General features: G+C 41.5%; 1 protein-coding gene across 5 annotated transcripts in view; it reads left to right on the forward strand.

Moving 5' to 3' along the window:
* Positions 1–2,662: 2,662 nt before the first annotated feature.
* The window catches only part of nek1 (NIMA-related kinase 1), a 225,527-nt gene continuing 206,601 nt past the window's right edge, over positions 2,663–21,588 (forward strand). For all 5 annotated transcript variants that reach the window (XM_039751159.1, XM_039751160.1, XM_039751162.1 and 2 more), the window contains exons 1-4: positions 2,663–2,730; positions 10,218–10,366; positions 14,602–14,698; positions 21,361–21,458. In XM_039751159.1, the coding sequence (XP_039607093.1) occupies positions 10,250–10,366; positions 14,602–14,698; positions 21,361–21,458 (312 nt within the window). In that variant the 5' untranslated portion in view covers positions 2,663–2,730; positions 10,218–10,249. The remainder of the gene's footprint in view (positions 2,731–10,217; positions 10,367–14,601; positions 14,699–21,360; positions 21,459–21,588) is intronic.

A 21,588-nucleotide genomic window follows, 5' to 3' on the forward strand; every position in this document is an offset into this window, starting at 1 on the left:
CAAAACACCCCATAATGACAATGTGAAAAAAGATTGAGGTTTTTGCAAATTTATTAAAAATAAAATAAACTGAGAAATCACATGTACATAAGTATTTACAGCCTTTGCTCAATACTTTGTCGATGCACCTTTGGCAGCAAATTACAGCCTCAAGTCTTTTTGAATATGATGCCACAAGTTTGGCACATCTATCCATGGCCAGTTTCACCCATTCCTCTTTGTAACACCTTTCAAGCTCCATCAGGTTGGATGGGAAGCGTCGGTGCACAGCCATTTTAAGATCTCTCCAGAGATGTTCAATCGGATTCAAGTCTGGGCTCGGGCTGGTCCACTCAAGGACATTGACAGAGATGTCCTGAAGCCACTCCTTTGATATCTTGGCTGTGTTTTTAGGGTCATTGTCCTGCTGAAAGATGAACCGTCGCCCCAGCCTGAGGTCAAGAGCGCTCTGGAGCAGGTTTTCATCCAGGATGTCTCTGTACATTGCTGCAGTCATCTTTCACTTTATCTTGACAAGTCTCCCAGTTCCTGCCACTGAAAAACATCCCCACAGTATGATGCTGCCACCACCATGCATCACTGTAGGGATGGTATTGGCCTGGTGATGAACGGTGCCTGGTTTCCTCCAAACGTGACGCCTGGCATTCACACCAAAGAGTTCAATCTTTGTCTCATCAGACCAGAGGTTTTTGTTTCTCATGGTGTGAGAGTCCTTCAGGTGCCTTTTGGCAAACTCCAGGTGGGCTGCCATATGTCTTTTACTAAGGAGTGCCTTCCGTCTGGCCACTACCATACAGGCCCGATTGATGGATTGCTGCAGAGATGGTTGTCCTTCTGGAAGGTTCTCCTCTCTCCACAGAGGACCTCTAGAGCTCTGACAGAGTGACCATCGGGTTCTTGGTCACCTCCCTGACTAAAGCCCTTCTCCCCGGATTGCTCAGTTTAGATGGCCGGCCAGAGAGATAAAGAGTCCTGGTGGTTTCAAAGTTCTTCCACTTACGGATGATGGAGGCCACTGTGCTCATTGGGACCTTCAAAGCAGCTTCCCCAGATTTGTGCACCGAGACAATCCTGTCTCAGAGGTCTACAGAGAATTCCTTTGACTTCCTGCTTGGTTTGTGCTCTGACATGAACTGTCAACTGTGGGACCTTATATAGACAGGTGTGTGCCTTTCCAAATCATGTCCAATCAACTGAGTTTACCACAGGTGGACTCCAATTAAGCTGCAGAAACATCTCAAGGATGATCAGGAGAAACAGGATGCACCTGAGCTCAATTTTGAGCTTCATAGCAAAGGCTGTGAATACTTATGTACATGTGCTTTCTCAATTTTTTTATTTTTAATAAATTTGTAAAAATCTCAAATAACCTGTTTTCACGTTGTCATTATGGGGTGTTGTATATAGAATTCTGAGGAAAAAAATGAATTTAATCCATTCAGGAATAAGGCTGTAACATAACAAAATGTGGAAAAAGTGATGTGCTGTGAATACTTTCCAGATGCACTGCATATATATATATATATATATATATATATATATATATATATATATATATATATATATATATATATATATATATACATACATATATATATATGCTAATGGTTTATATCAGAAATAAAAATGATTGTTTTTAAAGGCTTTTAATTAAGATCGACTATGAAAACTCTAGTCTAAGGATGTGTGAGAGTGCCCTGCTATTTGCACCCAGTGCCTTGCCACTAATTTTTATTTTTCAGTTTCGCTTATTGAAATAAGGTGGTATTAAAATAGATTGCGGGTCTCCAAGTAAACAAATTCAATTAAAATTTCAAAACAAGGGGGAGAAGTCTATTATGAATGGCAAGCATTTAATTTACACAAAGAAAAATTGACGAAACCCATAAAGATGAAACGAAATCGCAAATGCTGTCAGTCTCGGTGTCAAATATAACACCACTAAATCGTCCGTCATGGTTTTGTTTTACAGCAGTCACACAAAAATGCAGTTCAAAAACTAGGAATTCAAATGGTGACAGTCAAGTGAAAGGAAATTTGAATAATAATAATAATAGTATCTAGCGGTCTCCTAGCTTCCTCGACGCGCTTTCCATGACAAAGTAGTAAGAAAAGGAAATGCACCCAAACCACTACGAAGCCATTTGAAAAACTGGGTAACAGCAAAGAAGTGTGAGTGCAAAGTAACGATTTTTAAGAGACTGAAAAGAACCCACATTAGATTTGATGAACTTTATTTATCCAAAGGGGAAATGTAGATGTATACAACAGCGGAACCATAACGCAACAAAGATACAGAATCACATGACAAATAATACAAGCAATATAAAATTAAGTTAATGAAAATTGCAAAATTAACTTATGCACCTCGTTGCGCACTGCTCTCAAAGCCAAACGGAATAACAAAAGTAAATGTTTGCGGAATTCCATAATTCCGGGCTGTATGGCTTCGCTTGACCATAACGTCATCATTTTAAATCAATCTCTTGTGTATACTCCGCAGTTGGTAACCAGGGAGAAGCAGGAGCGCTGCAGCAAATGTACGAAAAATCGACAACCTACCTTTAATAAGTTGACGTCAATGCAGACCAATGAGTTTGTGAGACATGTTTTATTATACTGTTCTACGCCTATCACCAGAGGGGGGGTGGGACTTCCAGACGCATTAGGCTGATATGAGCGATTAGCCTGAAAAGTGGCCGCTAAGGCTGCACGTTAAGGTTTTCGATGGTGAGTTAGTGAAGTGGCTTATTATTTTCAAATTATGCTTCTTTACTTGTCGTCTGCCTTGATGTTTATCTATCAAAAGCAGAGATAATGGAATGATGTTCGTGCTTTAAGGTTCTATTTTCAGTTATCATGATGTGTTTAGTTTGTTGCCTGGCAGCTTGACAGGCCCCTCCTTGCTAGCATCCAGTATCCCACAGCGGGGCAGACTATTTCTATATAGGTGAAATGAACGAATTAATTGTAGAGTCCAAACTGCTAATTTGTGTGGTGTTTTACTTTAGCGTTACACATTTTATTAAATACATTACGGGTGTTTAAGAGACGATAAAACATGTCTTCTGCTTTATCTGTGTATCACTTTTTATTTTATGACCACTTCGACCTCCAATTAACTACATTTATATCTTGGCAATGTTCCGTTTATATTAATGTGGGTGGAAGAAGTCAAATGTTATCGTGCTTTATATAAACGAGGAAACAGTATGGAAAAGTTCGCACGCATACAGTTCCTAACCCCAGCAATTCTAAATTCACGTTGGGGGAAAAAGAATCACGCTCAATAAAAGTTGGTTATTACCCTGTTACGTTTTCATCACATTTTCTGATTTTTGAAAAACGCGCTCATACACGTTCAGAGATATGCGATTTGTATATGATTTTAAAAAGCGTGTAAAAAGGACGTTTTAATGAGAAGTTGAATTTTAAAATAAATAAACATACTTGTGTGTCTTGTTACGTGAAAGGTACTTTAAACGGAAATATGGAGCTGGTGTTTTTATAGTTATGTTTTGGTGTTCTGAAAAGGAGTTGTTTAAAATGATATTTTTCTTGAGTCAAAAGAAAATATTAAAGAAATAAAAACCTCTGTTGTCTAATACGCTGTATACCCCTGGATATTAACTTAATGCTTGAAGTAAAATATATATTTGAAATCACCAAATTACGTATTTTAACGAAGTTTTTGTTTTAATCGTTATGTATTTTCAACTGTTAAATGCAGCCATTTATGCATCGGACTATTTAATGTAACTTGAGAAATTTTGAAAGTTTAAATTTTCTGCCCTTCTGTTGATGTGGCTTAAAGACAAAACCGCCTGTATAGTGTATTTTATGTGGTGTGCAAAACATGTTTAAAGATTTAGTTCCAGGCATTAAAACCAGTCTTTACATCTCAAAATGTATGCATTTCAATTACATTGTTCTAATTCCAGTCACAGATATGTGGAATTAACATCTTGTTTCTGTGTATAAGAAAAAATTGCTACCCGGGTTTGAGCTAGAGGGGAATTTATCTGGGCTATCCGCACATACGTTAAATGCTTTCAGATGCTTTTTTGAGCAGATTATTGTAAATCTCATCATACATTGAATAGGATGTGCCTTTCAGTCTTGCAGGTTGATCTGTTCCTAGAATCTAGAATAAGAGTAAATCTGTGTTCAGATTTTTTAAAATCTATTTCCCTCAGCAATCCTGTATTTTTGCTTGTACTCTTCTTTGTCAGTATTTCTTCAGGTGGCTTGATTTTTTTATTTATTTGTTTTTTCTAATCCACCTTGTATTTTAGCCCAGTATACATGTGGTATTTCTTGTACCATTTTTATTCTCGATTTTTTTTTTGTGATGAAACCGGTGTTCTGTTTTCTGCCATCTTTCACTAACATGTTTATGTTTAGGTTACCTCAGTTGTTAAACTCAAAATACACCTCCACCAGTGTTAAGCTCATTGCTAGTATTAGAGATTTGCCTAATTGTGGTTGAAACTGGGACTTTCCTGCACAGTTCAATACCTTACCAATACCAATAGTTTGACCTTAACTTTCGTATAATTACGGTAGCAGTTGTTCTTATTCCTTTCACCACTATTGACAATGGTCTCAAACTATACTTGAACTGCTTGGGGTTTTTTTTTTTTGAGAGTTTGATAGATGGTTGTCAATGTCCATCCTGCTACAATCTTAGACAGAAACATAGTCCATGTGGTATTGTTAGATAAGTAGCTCCTTGCAAAGGATACACAACTTTATACTGATACCATGAGATGTGTCTTGCTGACCTTTTCTATTGTTGTGTTTTTTTTTTGGTTTTTTTTTTGTCAACTTATTTACAATGAAAACTTTAAAACTTTTAATGATGGTAAGTTAATTAGCCTTGGACAGTTTGCCAATCCCTGTTCACCTAATGTATAGAAGTATGAACAGGAGATCTGAAAGTTTCATTGTAGTACTTGTAACTTTTTGTTTGTGTTTCATAATGTTAAAGAATTAATTTTGAAGTATTCTGATTCTTTTGTCGTAGCTCAAGTTCCATAGTTCTGAAATAGTCAAGTAGGTTTTTCTCTTGGCTTCCATAGTGCTATTTGTTTCTTGTAATGTGTCAATTACAGTGTATGAGGACAGGCCATTCAGCCCAACAAAGCAGATGTGGCAAATCTAGGGAATCCTCCAGGGAAATTCAATCCTCTTAGTATGCCATTATAACCCAGCATCATATTAGTCTAGTTGATATTGAAAATATCACCATATGGCAATGCTACTTCAGTACGCGAGTGACCTCAACTGCAGGTGGAAGCTCCTGTCGCACCTTACACAACTGTTGTTATGGTTCTGCCTTTGTCCATAAATGGCTCCATAAGCTTTATGACCTTCGTCTCGGTTAGTCTTTCTCTCATGGGATGACTGGGATCTTTTCCTGAATAAGGAGTGGCATTACACATGTACTTTGTCAGCATGCCCGTGTCGATCAAATACAGGTAGCTTTGCAGTCTACTTGTGACTTTACGCTGTAGGAAGATAATTAAATAAAACATGGTAAATAAATAAAAATGTCATCCAATCTGGCTTTTATATACAGTAAGTAACATATAAATGTTTTTTTATATAAGACCATCACAAAACATAATCACAATACCTTGGCGAGCTCTATAGGCCCTGCTGTTTTGTTGAAGGACATGCGTTGTGGCAGACTGACTGGCAGGACGATGCCCGACCTGTTGCTGCATCCCAGCAGTGCCATCTTTACACCTGGTGCAGCTGCATTGTTCCTATGTGTGAGTGGATGTTTCTTTCGGGGGCTTCTGTTCTCTTTCTTTGATGTAGAACCCTCATCCTGATTTGAGGTCACCTCTGTTATAGCACATTTTTATTTGAAAACTGCAGTGTCAGATCGGTGGGAGCGTGTATGTGTCTGAGAGAATAAAAGTGAATAATAAAACAAAATGCGAACTTACACATTTGGTGTAAATTTATGGTACTTATATGTTTTTTTATTCTATAATAGTAATAATAATAGCTGCTCATTACTTGAAACAGTTAATGCATGAACAACCCGGCATTTACCCCCGCAGCTTCTCTACTTGGAGACAGCGATTCTTCCTTCTGCACCAACCAAGCAGATGTGCGTGTCATACCCTATCCCAATTTCTTTTTGGTTAAATTCTAGAAAGAAAGTTCACTTATTTTGTTATATCTGTGTCTTTTGTGAAAGTGTTTATTTGATATTTGGACTTTAGACATAAAGTGCATATCCCTTGTAAACTACATTTCCAAACCATTTCATTTGGCTACTCTTGATCTGGAGAAGCAGCTGTTTTGCTCTTCGGTTCTCCTGTGGTTCTGAGCTCCACATATTGTCATGGAGTATAAACCCATCAACCATGCACAAGAGTGTCATTTTGGATATTTGGACTTTCTGTGATATTCTTTCATTCACAACCCAGAGCTTAAGACCTTTGGTGAATCAACAGGTTTGTCCATGGACTTACCTGCTGCCTTACTACTTCAGCGTAGTACAACATTTGTGCTACTGCACCAGTTCTTTGTGAACAAGCCTCCAAGTTACCTGCAATGAGGCACTCCAGGGTCTTCTGTTAACCACTTATCTGTAGGAAACGTGTCACTCTTTTTTAGGAGAAGACCTCAGATTAACAGGTTCCAATTCTCATTCCGGTTTCCTCACTGTTTGCAATCAGTCTGAGGACTGCAGCCTCAGAGAGTGGCTAATATTTACCCCTTAAGTTTCAAACCAGATACCTCTCAAACGTCAGTTGTTCCTTTCATATCTTGTCTATAAAAATCATAAGCTGGAGAGGAGACAAACTGACGCTTGTCTGAGTCTAGCACCGACACTGAATGTTTTCAGTGTAATATCCTCAAATACAGAATCCACACTGCATGCAGAAAAGGGCATATTCTTGTAGTACTTTTCAAAAGTTACGAAGGGATGCACAGTTATAACTATTTTAAAGTCAAAAAGCACATATACAGTTGTACTTGAAAGTTTGTGAAACCTTTAGAATTTTCTGTATTTCTGCATACATATGACCTTAGACATCATCAGATTTTCACTCAAGTCCTAAAAGTAGATAAAGAGAAACCAGTTAAACAAATGAGACAAAAATATTATACTTGGTCATTTATTTACTAAGGAAAATGATCGACTATTACATATTTGTGAGTGGTAAAAGTATGTGAACGTTTGATTTCATTATCTGGTGTGACCCCTCTTTGCAGCAATAACTGCAACTAAATGTTTCTGGTAACTTTTGATCATGCCTGCCCACCGGCTTGGAGGAATTTTAGCCCATTCCTCCGTACAGAACAGCTTCAACTCTGGGATGTTGGTGGGTTTCCTCACATTAACTGCTCGCTTCAGGTCCTTCCACAACATTTCGATTGGATTAAGGTCAGGACTTTGACTTGGCCATTCCAAAACATTAACCTTATTCTTCTTTAACCATTCTTTGGTAGAACAACTTGTGTGCTTATGGTCATCGTCTTTCTGCATGACCCACCTCCTCTTGCGATTCAGTTCACGGACAGATGTCCTGACATTTTCCTTTAGAATTCTCTGATATAATTCATAATTCATTGTTCCATCAATGAAGGCAAGCCGTCCTGGCCCAGATGCAGCAAAACAGGCCCAAACCATGATACTACCTCCACCATGTTTCACAGATGTGATAAGGTTCTTATGCTGGAATGCAGTGTTTTCCTTTCTCCAAACATAACGCTTTTCATTTAAAACAAAAAGTTCTATTTTGGTCTCATCTATCCACAGAACATTCTTCCAATAGCCTTCTGGTTTGTCCACGTGATCTTTAGCAAACTGCAGATGAGCAGCAATGGTTTTTTTGGGAGAGCAGTGGCTTTCTCCTTGCAACCCTGCCATGCACACCATTGTTGTTCATTGTTCTCCTGATGATGGACTCATGAACATGAACATTAACCAATGTGAGAGGGGCCTTCAGTTGCTTAGAAGTTACCCTGGAGTCCTTTGTGACCTTGCCGACTAATACACCCCTTGCTCTTGCAGTGATCTTTGTTGGTCGACCACTCCTGGGGAGGGTAACAGTGGTCTTGAATTTCCTCCATTTGTACACAATCTGTCTGACTTTGGATTGGTGGAGTCCAAACTCTTTAGAGATGGGTTTGTAACCTTTTCCAGCCTGATGAGCATCAATGACTTTTTTTTTTTTTTTGAGGTCCTCAGAAATCTCCTTTGTTCGTGCCATGATACACTTCCACAAACATGTGTTGTGAAGAGCAGACTTTGATAGATCCCTGTTCTTTAAATAACACAGGGTGCCCACTCACACCTGATTGTCATCCCATTGATTGAAAACACCTCACTCTGATTTCACCTTCAAACTAACTGCTAATCCTAGAGGTTCACATACTTTTGCCACTCACAAATATGTAATATTCGGTCATTTTCCTCAATAAATAACCAAGTATAATATATTTGTTTTACTTGTTTAACTGGATTCATTTTATCTACTTTTAGGACTTCATTGAAAATCTGATGATATTTTAGGTCATATTTATACAGAAATATAGAAAATTCTAAAGGGTTCACAAACTTTCAAGCACAACTGTAGAGAGGATGGGAAACCTTTCATGATTTCTTAAATAATTGTGCACAGGTATCGAATTTGATCCTCTGTTCTACAGGTAGAACCGGGTATACATTGCTTCTGCTGAATGTGATTTTCAACTCTTGGATGGAGTGTTCCAGTACATCACCGTATCTCTTCCTTTGAAGGCAGGGGAATGTGGTCCCTCAGTAAATGGACTGCGGCACCCTCTTGCTTCTTTTTTGAATAAGATTTTCAGATGCGTTTGGCATTGAGAATGTAATGTAATTTGACTATTAAAGCCTTAATTGTTCTGAGAATTTGAATTTCTTTTTGATTAAATGGGATACTGCCTTCAAAAGATGTACTTAATTATGCCATTCACCAAACTCTAAGGAAGACATGGTCTTATATGTACAGTAGATTGTTTTATGACATATTAAAGAATATTCAAGTACTAACTAAAGAATTGCTTTGATGAGATTTTTGTACTGTTTATACTAGTCACTGTTAAATCTCTCCTGAGTTAATTCCTACCAGTTTGAGACATAATATCCTCTCATCTGGTGAATCTGATTGACACTGTCTGTCTCACGTTAAGATGAATCTACTCCTGATTGGATATTGGCAGATCCGTTGGCTATTTTTAATTCCAATGTTCTCGGAGACTTTAGAAAATTTGATGATACTACACAGGTTACTGTGCTGCAATAAGGTAAATTGGAGAAGTATATCCTCTTCTCAACTAAATGCATGACAGCAATGCCTGCTGTAGATTTATTTTTTTTAAATCCATTAGGGGTCTTTTCCCCCTGCTCGCTTCGCTTGCCCTACTACTCACTGTACTCACAGCTTTGTTCTCTGTTATATCAGCAGTCCATGTTTACCCGTATTATGCACACCCTCCAGACTTTCCTGGAATTGCCTGTATGATTTTGCATTTGACTTCCCAATTTAGACATAACTATACTGTAGGTATAAACCAGTGAGCTAAATCTAAGAGGTTACAGGCAGTACAGGAGTTGAAGATCACAAATTTATTGAGAGTGGATGGTCTTATATTTCCAAATCTGATTAATCAGGGATGTCAGAAATGGTCTTGTGTCATTTAGGGTGATTTTGTGAGTTACTCTGTTATTTCTTTTGGAGTTGTAAAAGTTAAAGGTTTTTCAACAAATTGGAGTCCTATTCAGTCCTATAAAAGCCAGACCCACGCTGGCTAGGTGCATACTGTTCAAGCAATGGTAAGCTACCGTACTAATGTATTGCTGACCAAGGCTACGAGTTTATTTTGGTCATATATAGTGCTCTTTGTGAGAGTTTACTAATTTTGTAATTTTATTGAATAGCAAATTTACACTTATACTTTTATTTCTAATTGCTGAAACTTAGTTTTTTTTTTATGAATACAGTGAAAGTGCTATTTCTGTAATTATGGAAGATCTAAGTTAACAGTCTGAATACAAATTCACTAAAATAGAATTGGTAAAGGGACTTTACCAACGCACTGTATGCAAATGATCTGTGTAGGTAGTTAATAGTAAACTCATTATAACCATTCTCCCGTTAATCTAATTTTTAGTTGTATTGTTACTTTCAACCTAATCAGTAACCTAGGCAGTTTTCCTTTCTCAGCTCACGCATATGGAGCCAATTTCTGAAGCACCATGGATAAATACACTAAGGTGAACAAAATAGGTGAAGGATCTTTTGGAAAGGCAGTCCTTGTTAGATCAAAAAAGGATGGCAAACAGTATGTCATTAAGGAGATCAGCATCTCAAGGGTAAGTTATGAATTTTTTAATATTCAGTGGTATGGTTTAAGCTTTTTTTTTTTTTTTTAATTTTTGTTTTCACAGTATGTTTGCAAGACAAAGTCTTAAGCAAGTATAACACAACACCTTTTAAAAGCACTCATATTTAAAACATCAAATTTTATTTTGCGCCCAGTGGATTGTGCATCTTACTGGACGCCACATACAGTGCATCCGGAAAGTATTCACAGCGCATCACTTTTTCCACATTTTGTTATATTACAACCTTATTCCAAAATGGATTTAATTCATTTTTTTCCTCAGAATTCTACACACAACACCCCATAATGACAATGTGAAAAAATCTACTTTAAGGTTTTTGCAAATTTATTAAAAATAAACAAAACTGAAAAAGCACATGTACATAAGTATTCACAGCCTTTGCTCAATACTTTATCAATGCACTTTTGGCAGCAATTACAACCTCAAGTCTTTTTGAATATGATGCCACAAGCTTGGCACACCTATCCTTGGCCAGTTTCGCTCATTCCTCTTTGCAGCACCTCTCAAGCTCCATCAGGTTGGATGGGAAGCGTCGGTGCAGAGCCATTTTAAGATCTCTCCAGAGATGTTCAATCGGATTCAAGTCTGGGCTCTGGCTGGGCCACTCAAGGACATTCAGAGTTGTCCTGAAACCACTCCTTTGATATCTTGGCTGTGTGCTTAGGGTCGTTGTCCTGCTGAAAGATGAACCATTGTCCCAGTCTGAGGTCAAGAGCGCTTTGGAGCAGGTTTTCATTCAGGACGTGTCTGTACATTGCTGCAGTCATCTTTCCCTTTATCCTGACTTGTCTCCCAGTTCCTGTCGCTGAAAAACATCCCCACAGCATGATGCTGCCACTACCATGCTTCACTGTAGGGATGGTATTGGCCTGGTGATGAGCGGTGCCTGGTTTCCTCCAAAAGTGACACCTGGTATTCACACCAAAGAGTTCAATCTTTGTCTCATCAGACCAGAGAATTTTGTTTCTCGTGGTCTGAGAGTCCTTCAGGTGCCTTTTGGCAAACTCCAGGTGGGCTGCCATGTGCCTTTTACTAAGGAGTGGCTTCCGTCTGGCCACTGTACCATACAGGTCTGATTGGTGGATTGCTGCAGAGATGGTTGTCCTTCTGGAAGGTTCTCCTCTCTTCACAAAGGACCTCTGGAGCTCTGACAGAGTGACCATCGGGTTCTTGGTCACCTCCCTGACTAAGGCCCTTCTCCCCCGATCGCTCAGTTTAGATGGCCGGCCAGCTCTAGGAAGAGTCCTGGTGGTTTCGAACTTCTTCCACTTACGGATGATGGAGGCCACTGCGCTCATTGGGACCTTCAAAGCAGCAGAGATTTTTCTGTAACCTTCCCCAGATTTGTTCCTCGAGACAATCCTGTCTTGGAGGTCTACAGACAATTCCTTTGACTTCCTGCTTGGTTTGTGCTCTGACATGAACTGTCAACTATGGGACCTTATATAGACAGGTGTGTTCCTTTCCAAATCATGTCCAATCAACTGACTTTACCACAGGTGGACTCCAATTAAGCTGCAGAAACATCTCAAGGATGATCAGGGGAAACAAGATGCACCTGAGCTCAATTTTGAGCTTCATGGCAAAGGCTGTGAATACTTATGTACATGTGCTTTCTCAATTTTTTTATTTTTAATAAATTTGCAAAAACCAAGTAAACTTTTTTCATGTTGTCATTATGAGGTGTTGTTGTAGAATTCTGAGGAAAAAAATGAATTTAATCTATTTTGGAATAAGGCTGCAACATAATAAAATGTGGAAAAAGTGATGCGCTGTGAATACTTTCCAGATGCACTGTATACTTGTAAAATTAATACCTTTTGCTTTGAAATGTTAGTGACTGTTGTCTAAAGTGCCATGTCATTTTAGATATGTATATAAGAGGACAAAGAAGACAAAATTTGCTAAAATTAAAATAGGTGTAGGCAAGAAAGGGTGACTGTTGTAGGCAAATGCAATTAAAAGTGGAAAAAGAAAAAATGCATTTTTTTAACATATTTGTTTATTTAATATTATTTTTAAATCTTAGAAAATGTATTTGTGCAAGCTGTTTTACACACAGTGAAAACTGTAAAACAGTTAAAAAAAAAAGCCAAATCAGTTTAATCACAACAACTGAAATTTTGAAGAGGCCAGACTGTATTTTGTATGTAACACATTTCATACTATTGTTAGAGAACATGCATTGGTTTCACTGTTTTACTCCTCAAACTAGCTGACAACACCAGAATAATTTTGACAAGAACAGGCCATTCAGGCTCATATGCTTGCCAGTCCTTCACCAAAATATCATCAAGTCTAGTTTGGAAGACCCCCGTAAGACAAGTTAAGTTGGGGAGCATGCACTGGTACAGTGGGTTGCCGCACCCACTGCATGACAAAACAACTCGGGATCCCGGTTGGCAACCCCCCAGGCAGACACGCGGTCCAGTCCTACCCTCCGGAAATTACCCTCCATCTGTCGCAGCCAGGTGTTACATGGGTGACCCCTTGGCCTGGTACAGCCAAATCGGGTCCCCAACAATGAGGATCTTACGAACCGGATCACCCTTAGGGGGGAAACTCGCCACATGGCCATAGTGCTGTAACTGACTCTCCCTCACAATGCAGGTAATGTGCCTCATTCGGGGCTACATAAGCAACCGCTCATTTGACACAAAGTCAAATCAATAGTACCCAAGGATTTTCCGGAGAGACACAGTAGCAAAGGAGTGCAGTCTTCAACTCGGGTCACTGGATAGCGTCCATGTATCGCAACCATATAGCAAGACAGGAAGCCCCAGAACTCTAAGGACATGGACCTTTGTCCTTTTGCATAGATATTGGGAGCGCTACACACCCCTTTCCAGCGACCTCATGATCCCCCATGCTCTCCCAATCCGTCTACTGACTTCATAGAAAGAGTCACCAGTGACATGAATGTCTCTGCCAAGGTAAGTAAACCTCTCGACAAGGTCGATACTTTCTCCGCAAACGTACACACTGCTGATGGCTGTGCCCAAGAGGTCATTAAAGGCCTGGATCTTGGTTTTTATCAAGGACACTCGCAAGCCCAGACACTCAGACCCCTGACTCAGTCTCTTGAGTGCCCCGATCAGAACACCCTCCAACCCCCCCAAAGTATTACTGTTTGTCACACTACTTTGTATCTTTTTTCCATTTGTTTATGGTTCTGTTTGTAGGAAACGCTTTACTTTTTTCTAGCTTGCACATAGTGATAATTGTATTGTTTTCGCCACTTACAGTTAAAACACCTGTATAAGACATGTATGAATATAGTGACTTTTATAAGAATATTTTTGAACTAGGGCAGCACGGCGATGCAGAGAGTAGCTCTGCTCCCTGTTGTGACAAGAATGTTAGATTTAAATTCCATGCCTGGTCATTGATCATTGTCTGGGTGAATTGTTCTTTGAATATGACAATTTTCCTTCCACTTCCTGGAGATATACATCCATCCATTATCCAACCCACTATATCCTAACTTCAGGGTCACTGCTAGAGCCAATCCCAGCCAACATGGGGTGCAAGGCAAGAAACAAAGCCTGGGCAGGGCGCCAGCCCACCGCAGGGTGTACACACATGGTAGGGACAATTTAGGATCACCAGTGCACCTAACCTGCATGTCTTTGGACTGTAGGAGGAAACCCACGCAGACACTGGGAGAACATGCAAACCCCACGCAGGATGGACCTGAGAAGCGAACCCGGGTCTCCTAACTGCGAGGCAACAGCGCTACCCCACTACACCACCATGCTGCCCGGAGATATACATGCTAAGCTAATTTGCAGGTCTAAATTGGCTTCATTTGAGTGTACTTGTGAGCATTTATTTGAGGAAATCATCCATCCATCCATTATCCAACTCACCATATCCTAACTACAGGGACACGAGGGGTCTGTTCGAGCCAATCCCAGCCAACACAGGGCACAAGGCAGTAAACAAACCTCGGGCAGGGCGCCATCCCACCACAGTGAGGAAATCATATTTCTGATATTTATTAAAGAAAATGTTTCACATACAAAGGTGCTTTAGCTTGCTTATTTGTGAAAGAGTTGCTAATGTAGCATGCTGCAAGTTGAGTACATTTAATGATAATTTGCAAGCTAGCATAAAAATTGACATCCATGTATTAAAGACATCATATGATTCTCTACTATACTAATTTTAGCAAGCCATTTTTTGTTTTCTGTTGAATTAAGATGTCCAATAAAGAGAGAGAAGAATCGAGAAGAGAAGTGGAAGTTCTAGCACACATGAAACATCCCAACATAGTACAATATAGAGAATCATTTGAAGGTAATATTTGTTTGTGAATGTTTTGTTGACTGTTTTTAATTATCTTGTTTCCTTCTAAAATAGTAGTATTAATTTATTTTTGACTTTTTTCAATTTGATAAAGTTTTGAATACTTAGCAAAAAATTAATATGCCAGCAAGGATGGTGTAATAAACCTTAAGTCTTCTGTATAACTGAAGATTGGGGGTAGGGGGGAGAATTTCTGATTAAGATTCATTATGGGTTAAGTATCTCTAATATGAAATTCCAAAATCTAAAATTTTTTGAGCACCAACATGACGGCTCAAGTGGAAAATCCACACCAAAGGTTTTGTTTTTTTTTTTTTTTTATATCCATCCATCCATCCATTCTCTTCCGCTTATCCGAGGTCGGGTCGCGGGGGCAGCAGCTTAAGCAGAGAGGCCCAGACTTCCCTCTCCCCGCCACTTCTTCCAGCTCTTCCGGGAGAATCCCAAGGCGTTCCCAGGCCAGCCGGGAGACATAGTCCCTCCAGCGTGTCCTGGGTCTTCCCCGGGGCCTCCTCCCGGTTGGACGTGCCCGGAACACCTCACCAGGGAGGCATCCTGATCAGATGCCCGAGCCACCTCATCTGACTCCTCTCGATGCGGAGGAGCAGCGGCTCTACTCTGAGCCCCTCCCGGATGACTGAGCTTCTCACCCTATCTTTAAGGGAAAGCCCAGACACCCTGCGGAGGAAACTCATTTCAGCCGCTTGTATTCGCGATCTCGTTCTTTCGGTCACTACCCATAGCTCATGACCATAGGTGAGGGTAGGAAGGTAGATCGACTGGTAAATTGAGAGCTTTGCCTTACGGCTCAGCTCCTTTTTCACCACGACAGACCGATGCAGAGCCCGCATCACTGCGGATGCCGCACCGATCCGCCTGTCGATCTCACGCCCATTCTTCCCTCACTCGTGAACAAGACCCCAGATACTTGAACTCCTCCACTTGGGGCAGGATCTCTCCCCAACCCTGAGAGGGCACTCCACCCTTTTCCGCTGAGGACCATGCTCGGATTTGGAGGTGCTGGTTCTCATCCCAGCCGCTTCACACTCAGCTGCGAACCGATCCAGAGAGAGCTGAAGATCACGCCTGATGAAGCAAACAGGAACAACATCATCTGCAAAAGCAGTGACCCAATCCTGAGTCCACCAAACCGACCCCTTCAACACCCTGGTTGCGCCTAGAAATTCTGTCCATAAAAGTTATGAACAGAATCGGTGACAAAGGGCAGCCCTGGCGGAGTCCAACTCTCACTGGAAACGGGCTCGACTTACTGCCGCAATGCGGACCAAGCTCTGACACCGTTGTACAGAGACCGAACAGCTCTTATCAGGGGTCCGTACCCCATACTCCCGAGCACCCCCACAGGATTCCCGAGGGACACGGTCGAATGCCTTTTCCAAGTCCACAAAACACATGTAGACCGGTCGGGCAAACTCCCATGCACCCTCCAGGACTCTGCTAAGGGTGAAGAGCTGGTCCACTGTTCCGCACCAGGACTAAAACCACACTGTTCCTCCTGAATCCGAGGTTCACTATCCGACGGACCCTCCTCTCCAGAACCCCGAATAGACTTTTCCAGGGAGGCTGAGGAGTGTGATCCCTCTATAGTTGGAACACACCCTCCGGTCCCCTTTTAAAGAGGGGACCACCACCCCGGTCTGCCAATCCAGAGGCACTGTCCCGATGTCCATGCGATGTTGCAGAGACGTGTCAACCAAGACAGTCCTACAACATCCAGAGCCTTAAGGAACTCGGCTATCTCATCCACCCCGGGCCCTGCCACCAAGGAGTTTTTGACCACCTCGGTGACTTCAGTCCCAGAGATGGGAGAGCCCACCTCAGAGTCCCCAGGCTCTGCTTCCTCATTGGAAGGCATGTTAGTGGGATTGAGGAGGTCTTGAAGTACTCCTCCCACCGACCACAACGCGTCGAGTCAGGTCAGCAGCGCACCATCCCCACTATATACGGTGTTGACACTGCACTGCTTCCCCTCCTGAGACGCGGACGGTGGACCAGAATCTCCTCGAAGCCGTCCAAAGTCGCTCTCCATGGCCTCTCCAAACTCCTCCCATGCCCGAAGTTTTGCCTCAGCAACAACCGAAGCCGCGTTCGCTTGGCCTGCCGGTACCTATCAGCTGCCTCCAGAGACCCACAGGACAAAAAGTCCTATAGGACTCCTTCTTCAGCTTGACGGCATCCCTCACGCCGGTGTCCACCAACGGGTTGGGGATTGCCGCCACGACAGGCACCGACCACCTTGCGGCCGCAGCTCCGGTCAGCCGCCTCCACAATAGAGGCACGGAACATGGCCCATTCGACTCAATGTCCCCACCTCCCTCGGGGCGTGGTTGAAGTTCTGCCGGAGGTGGGAGTTGAAGCTACTTCTGACAGGGACTCTGCCAGCCGTTCCCAGCAGACCCTCACAACACGTTTGGGCCTACCAGGTCTGACCGCATCTTCCCCACCATCGAAGCCAACTCACCACCAGGTGGTGATCAGTTGACAGCTCCCCCTCTCTTCACCCGAGTGTCCAAGACATATGGCGCAAGTCCGACGACACGACCACAAAGTCGATCATCGACCTGAGGCCTAGGGTGTCCTGGTGCCAAGTGCACATATGAACACCCTTATGCTTGAACATGGTGTTCGTTATGGACAATCCGTGACGAGCACAGAAGTCCAATAACAAAACACCGCTGGTTCAGATCGGGGCCATTCTCCCAATCACGCCCTTCCAGGTCTCACTGTCATTGCCCACGAGCATTGAAGTCTCCCAGCAAAACGAGGGAATCCCCAGAAGGTATGCCCTCTAGCAACCCCTCCAGAGACTCCAAAAGGGTGGATACTCCAAACTGCTGTTCGCGATACGCACAAACAACAGTCAGGACCCTTCCCCACCCGGCGGAGGGAGGCCACCCTCTCGTCCACCGGGGTAAACCCCAATGCACAGGCTCCGAGTCCAGCCCCTCTCAAGGAGATTGGTTCCAGAGTCCAAGCTGTGCGTCGAGGTGAGTCCGACTATATCTAGCCGGAACCTCTCGACCTCGCGCACTAGCTCAGGCTCCTTCCCCTTCAGAGAGGTGACATTCCACGTCCCAAGAGCCAGTTTCTGTAGCCGAGGATCAGACCGCCAAGGTCCCCGCCTTCGGCCACCACCCAACTCGCATTGCACCCAACCTCCTTGGCCCCTCCCATAGGTGGTGAGCCCATGGGGAGGAGGACCCACGCTACCTCTTCGGCTGTGCCCGCCGAGCCCCATGGGTGCAGGCCCGCCACCAGGCGCGCCATCGAGCCCCACCTCCAGGCCTGGCTCCAGAGGGGGCCCGTGACCAGCGTCCGGCAAGGGAAAACGTTGTCTGCAGTTTTTATTTTTCATTGGAGGTTTATTGAACCGCTCTTTGTCTCATCCCTCACCCAGGACCAGTTTGCCTTGGTGGCTACCAGGCATAAAGCCCGGACAACATAGCTCCTAGGATCATTGGGACACGCAAACCCCTCCACCACGATAAGGTGACGGTTCAAGGAGGAGTTTTTTTTTTTTATATAAAAAAAACAAATTACTTGGATTTGAGAGTGAAAGTATGCTAACATCTAAAAGTGGATATGAATTGCATATATGCAGATTCAAAATGGATTTATTCTTTCAGAACGGGGGAGTCCCCTGTGAAGCTTAGAGTGCCATGGAGCAGCCACACAGGATTGATGATCTGGGGGTTGGGTGAATGTGTAGGAGGAGCCACTGCGAAGCATCAGGTGGTACAAGTTAACGATGCACAATCAATGATTCCGGGTAGAAGTGATACATCAATACCTGCTTTCAAAGTGCTATTTGGCACTGTTAAAATTGAAGATTGTCATGAACTTGAGCCTCCATAAAAGCGAAAAGGATGTGAGACCACAAAGTCTTCACAAACTAAGCAAGTCCTCCTATGCCTGCCTGGACTAGGCCTTACTCTATATAGGTTAAATTCCACACAGGGTCAAAAGAGATTTAAGCCTCAAAAGATTTCTTACAAAATACCAAAAAAAATACAGAAGAAGCCACACAGAGCAAACAGACCTTGAAGGAGCTGCCTAATTCCACAGTGAACAAGCACCAAACACACAGTCCTATAATCAAAAACAGGTTCCGCACCTCTTGTGGTTCTACCTACAAAAAACATGGAACATACTCTTATTTTAAAAGGCTGTACACCAATACATAACCACATATGAAATCAATAAAAATAACAAAGATATGAAAAACTTAAAAACAATACTTAAACATAAAATACACCTAACAATACAACAAATGGCCACAAACTAGCAATGAATTAACAAAATGGATCTTTGAGCTTGCAGAGTTCCACTTTTGGGATACACATTAGCCATACCAGAAAGTGGCAGTGTGGGATTGTTTTGACAGGTCTGTTTTGTTTCTGATTTATCTGTGTAGATACTTAGATAAACCTTCTGTTTTATCATTTTCAGAGCATATCCTGTGTTTTCTGAGGAGAGAAAGGGCTCATTTAAGGCTTGTTTTAGGATGGTAGCTGGGCTCATGGCTAATTTGCATGCATATTTAGCTTTGTGGATCTATGCTGCCAACACACAGGGATCAGTGTTCTATGTTCTGTGATGGTACTTGTAATATTATCATTATGTTCAGTTAATGTACTCCCCAAATTATTACTTTTTTTGGAAATCTGGTCATGTTTTTTGACTTTTCTGGTTGACTACCCACATACAGCAATTGGGGGTCTCCTTACTGAAATGAGTGCAGTTAGAGAGAAATTCTCGTGCAGTGATGTCATGCACTATTTGCCTTTTTTCCAACTCATGTACTTGCAATCCAGTGATGGTCATATCGGGAATGATCTTAAAGTAAGCATGTGTTAAAAGTTCTGCATGGCTGCTAAAGCTCTGTGGTGTCACATTGGCCTTGCAAAGCATCATGTGGAGCTTTGAGAAAAAAAATGCCTGCCTAAGCTGAGCAGGCATGATGGAATGAAGGTTGGCTGAGGTATTAATGACCTGTTGGCTAGTTCCTTGAGAAGTGACAAATGATAAGCCCATATATACTGTTGAAAACCCAGAAAAGTAACACTGGCCATGTTAAAAGGGAACTAAAACAATATACCTCATATTCATCACTTTTGAGTTAAATATGTTTGTCACATCAATGAACATTATAATATTGGCTCAATGATGTGAATGTGTAAGTCCTCATTTAGCTGGTTTGGCCGCATTTCTGTACTTGCATAATGAGATATGTTGACTGCAAATATTCTAAAGTCCAAAATACTTCAAGTCCCAGGCATTTCAGATTAGGGATACTTAATCTGTATTATTATTTTAATCCTTGATGATGGTCGATTTTATATAGTTTTATTATATATTGGGTAATAGGATCTCACTCCCCAGTTTTTAACTATTAAACTATACTTATTTTTTTTTTTTATTTAAAATGCTCCTTATCACACTATAGCTAACATCTATAAAATTTAAACATTTACATAACTCTAGCACATGATAGTTAACCCTCGATTTGAAAAGTGCACTGTGGTAGTAAAAGATAAATATGCATTTAATAAGTGAAATACTGTATTTCAGCTGTGTTTTTAAGTATATCCCATTTCTAAAATCATAGTTCTGTATTTCTTTATTTGCAGTGGGTGCTATATGTTTTACTAAAGTGCTAATTTTAATCCATCTTTACATTTTGGTTTACCAGTTTAATTTTTTTTTTTTATGGACCATGAAGTAGTATTTTTTTTTAATCTGCATTGTCTGTTTGCAACAGATGGAATATTGACCGAATACTTTATAGATAAACTATACTGCTCATAAAACTTAAGGCAACACTTAATCATCACAGTGTAACACCAAGTCAATTAAGCTTCAGGGATATCAATTTATCCAGTTAGGAAGCATAAGCGATTGTGAATCAACTTCACCTTCTTTGGTGCAAATGAAAGTGACAACAGGTGCACTGTTGAGTCAATAGCAAGATATCCTCCAAAAAGGGAATAGTCTCTGACTCCAGTGGTGATCCACAGACAATTGCTCTTTCCTTATCCTTCCTTACTGATTCTTCTCTAGTTTTGCGTTTTGCTAGTGCCCTTGTCACTACTGGTAGCATGAGTCGGTACCTGCAGCTGATTCAGATAGATTGCACAAGTAATCCAGCATCTCCAGGATGGCACATCCATACATGCAAAAAGGTTTGCTGTGTCTCTCAGCACAGTCTCAAGACCATGGAGGAGTTTCCAGGAAAGGGGCCATTACATGAGGAGAGCTGGACAGGGCCAGTATCTGCTCCTTTGTGCGAGGAGGAACACTGCCAGAGTCCTATCCTCTGGCTGGATACTGGTGTGCATGATTCTGACCAAACTGTCAGAAACAAGAGTCCATAAGGGTGGCATGGTGGGCAGTTGGACCTGTGCTCACAGCCCTCTAGGACACCATCCCCCGTCTCATCGGGAGCATACCCAAGTATTGTTGGGAGTGCATACATCCATGATTTCCCTTAACCATTGTTACATCATTTTGTTCTCGATGAATAATACAGTACATGTGATTTTAAGTGTTCCCCCAATTTTTTTGAGCACTGTACTTTTCCTTATTACAGTATCCTAAAATAGTGTACTGAAAATACTATTTTCTCTCAACAGAAAGTGGCTGTCTGTACATAGTCATGGATTATTGTGAGGGAGGAGATCTTTACAAAAGGATCAACAACCAAAAAGGAGTTTTATTCTCAGAAGATCAGGTAAATTTGTTTTGCATCTTTATATCATTGTTAGGATGTGTTGAACTCGCCAAGTTTTCTGTTTTAATCTTAACACACAGATCTTATTCACACAAGTATGTATAAGGGATGCCTACACTGTCAGTCACTT

The sequence above is a fragment of the Polypterus senegalus genome, chromosome 4 (genome assembly GCF_016835505.1).
Source record: "Polypterus senegalus isolate Bchr_013 chromosome 4, ASM1683550v1, whole genome shotgun sequence".
NCBI classification, from domain to species: domain Eukaryota; kingdom Metazoa; phylum Chordata; class Cladistia; order Polypteriformes; family Polypteridae; genus Polypterus; species Polypterus senegalus.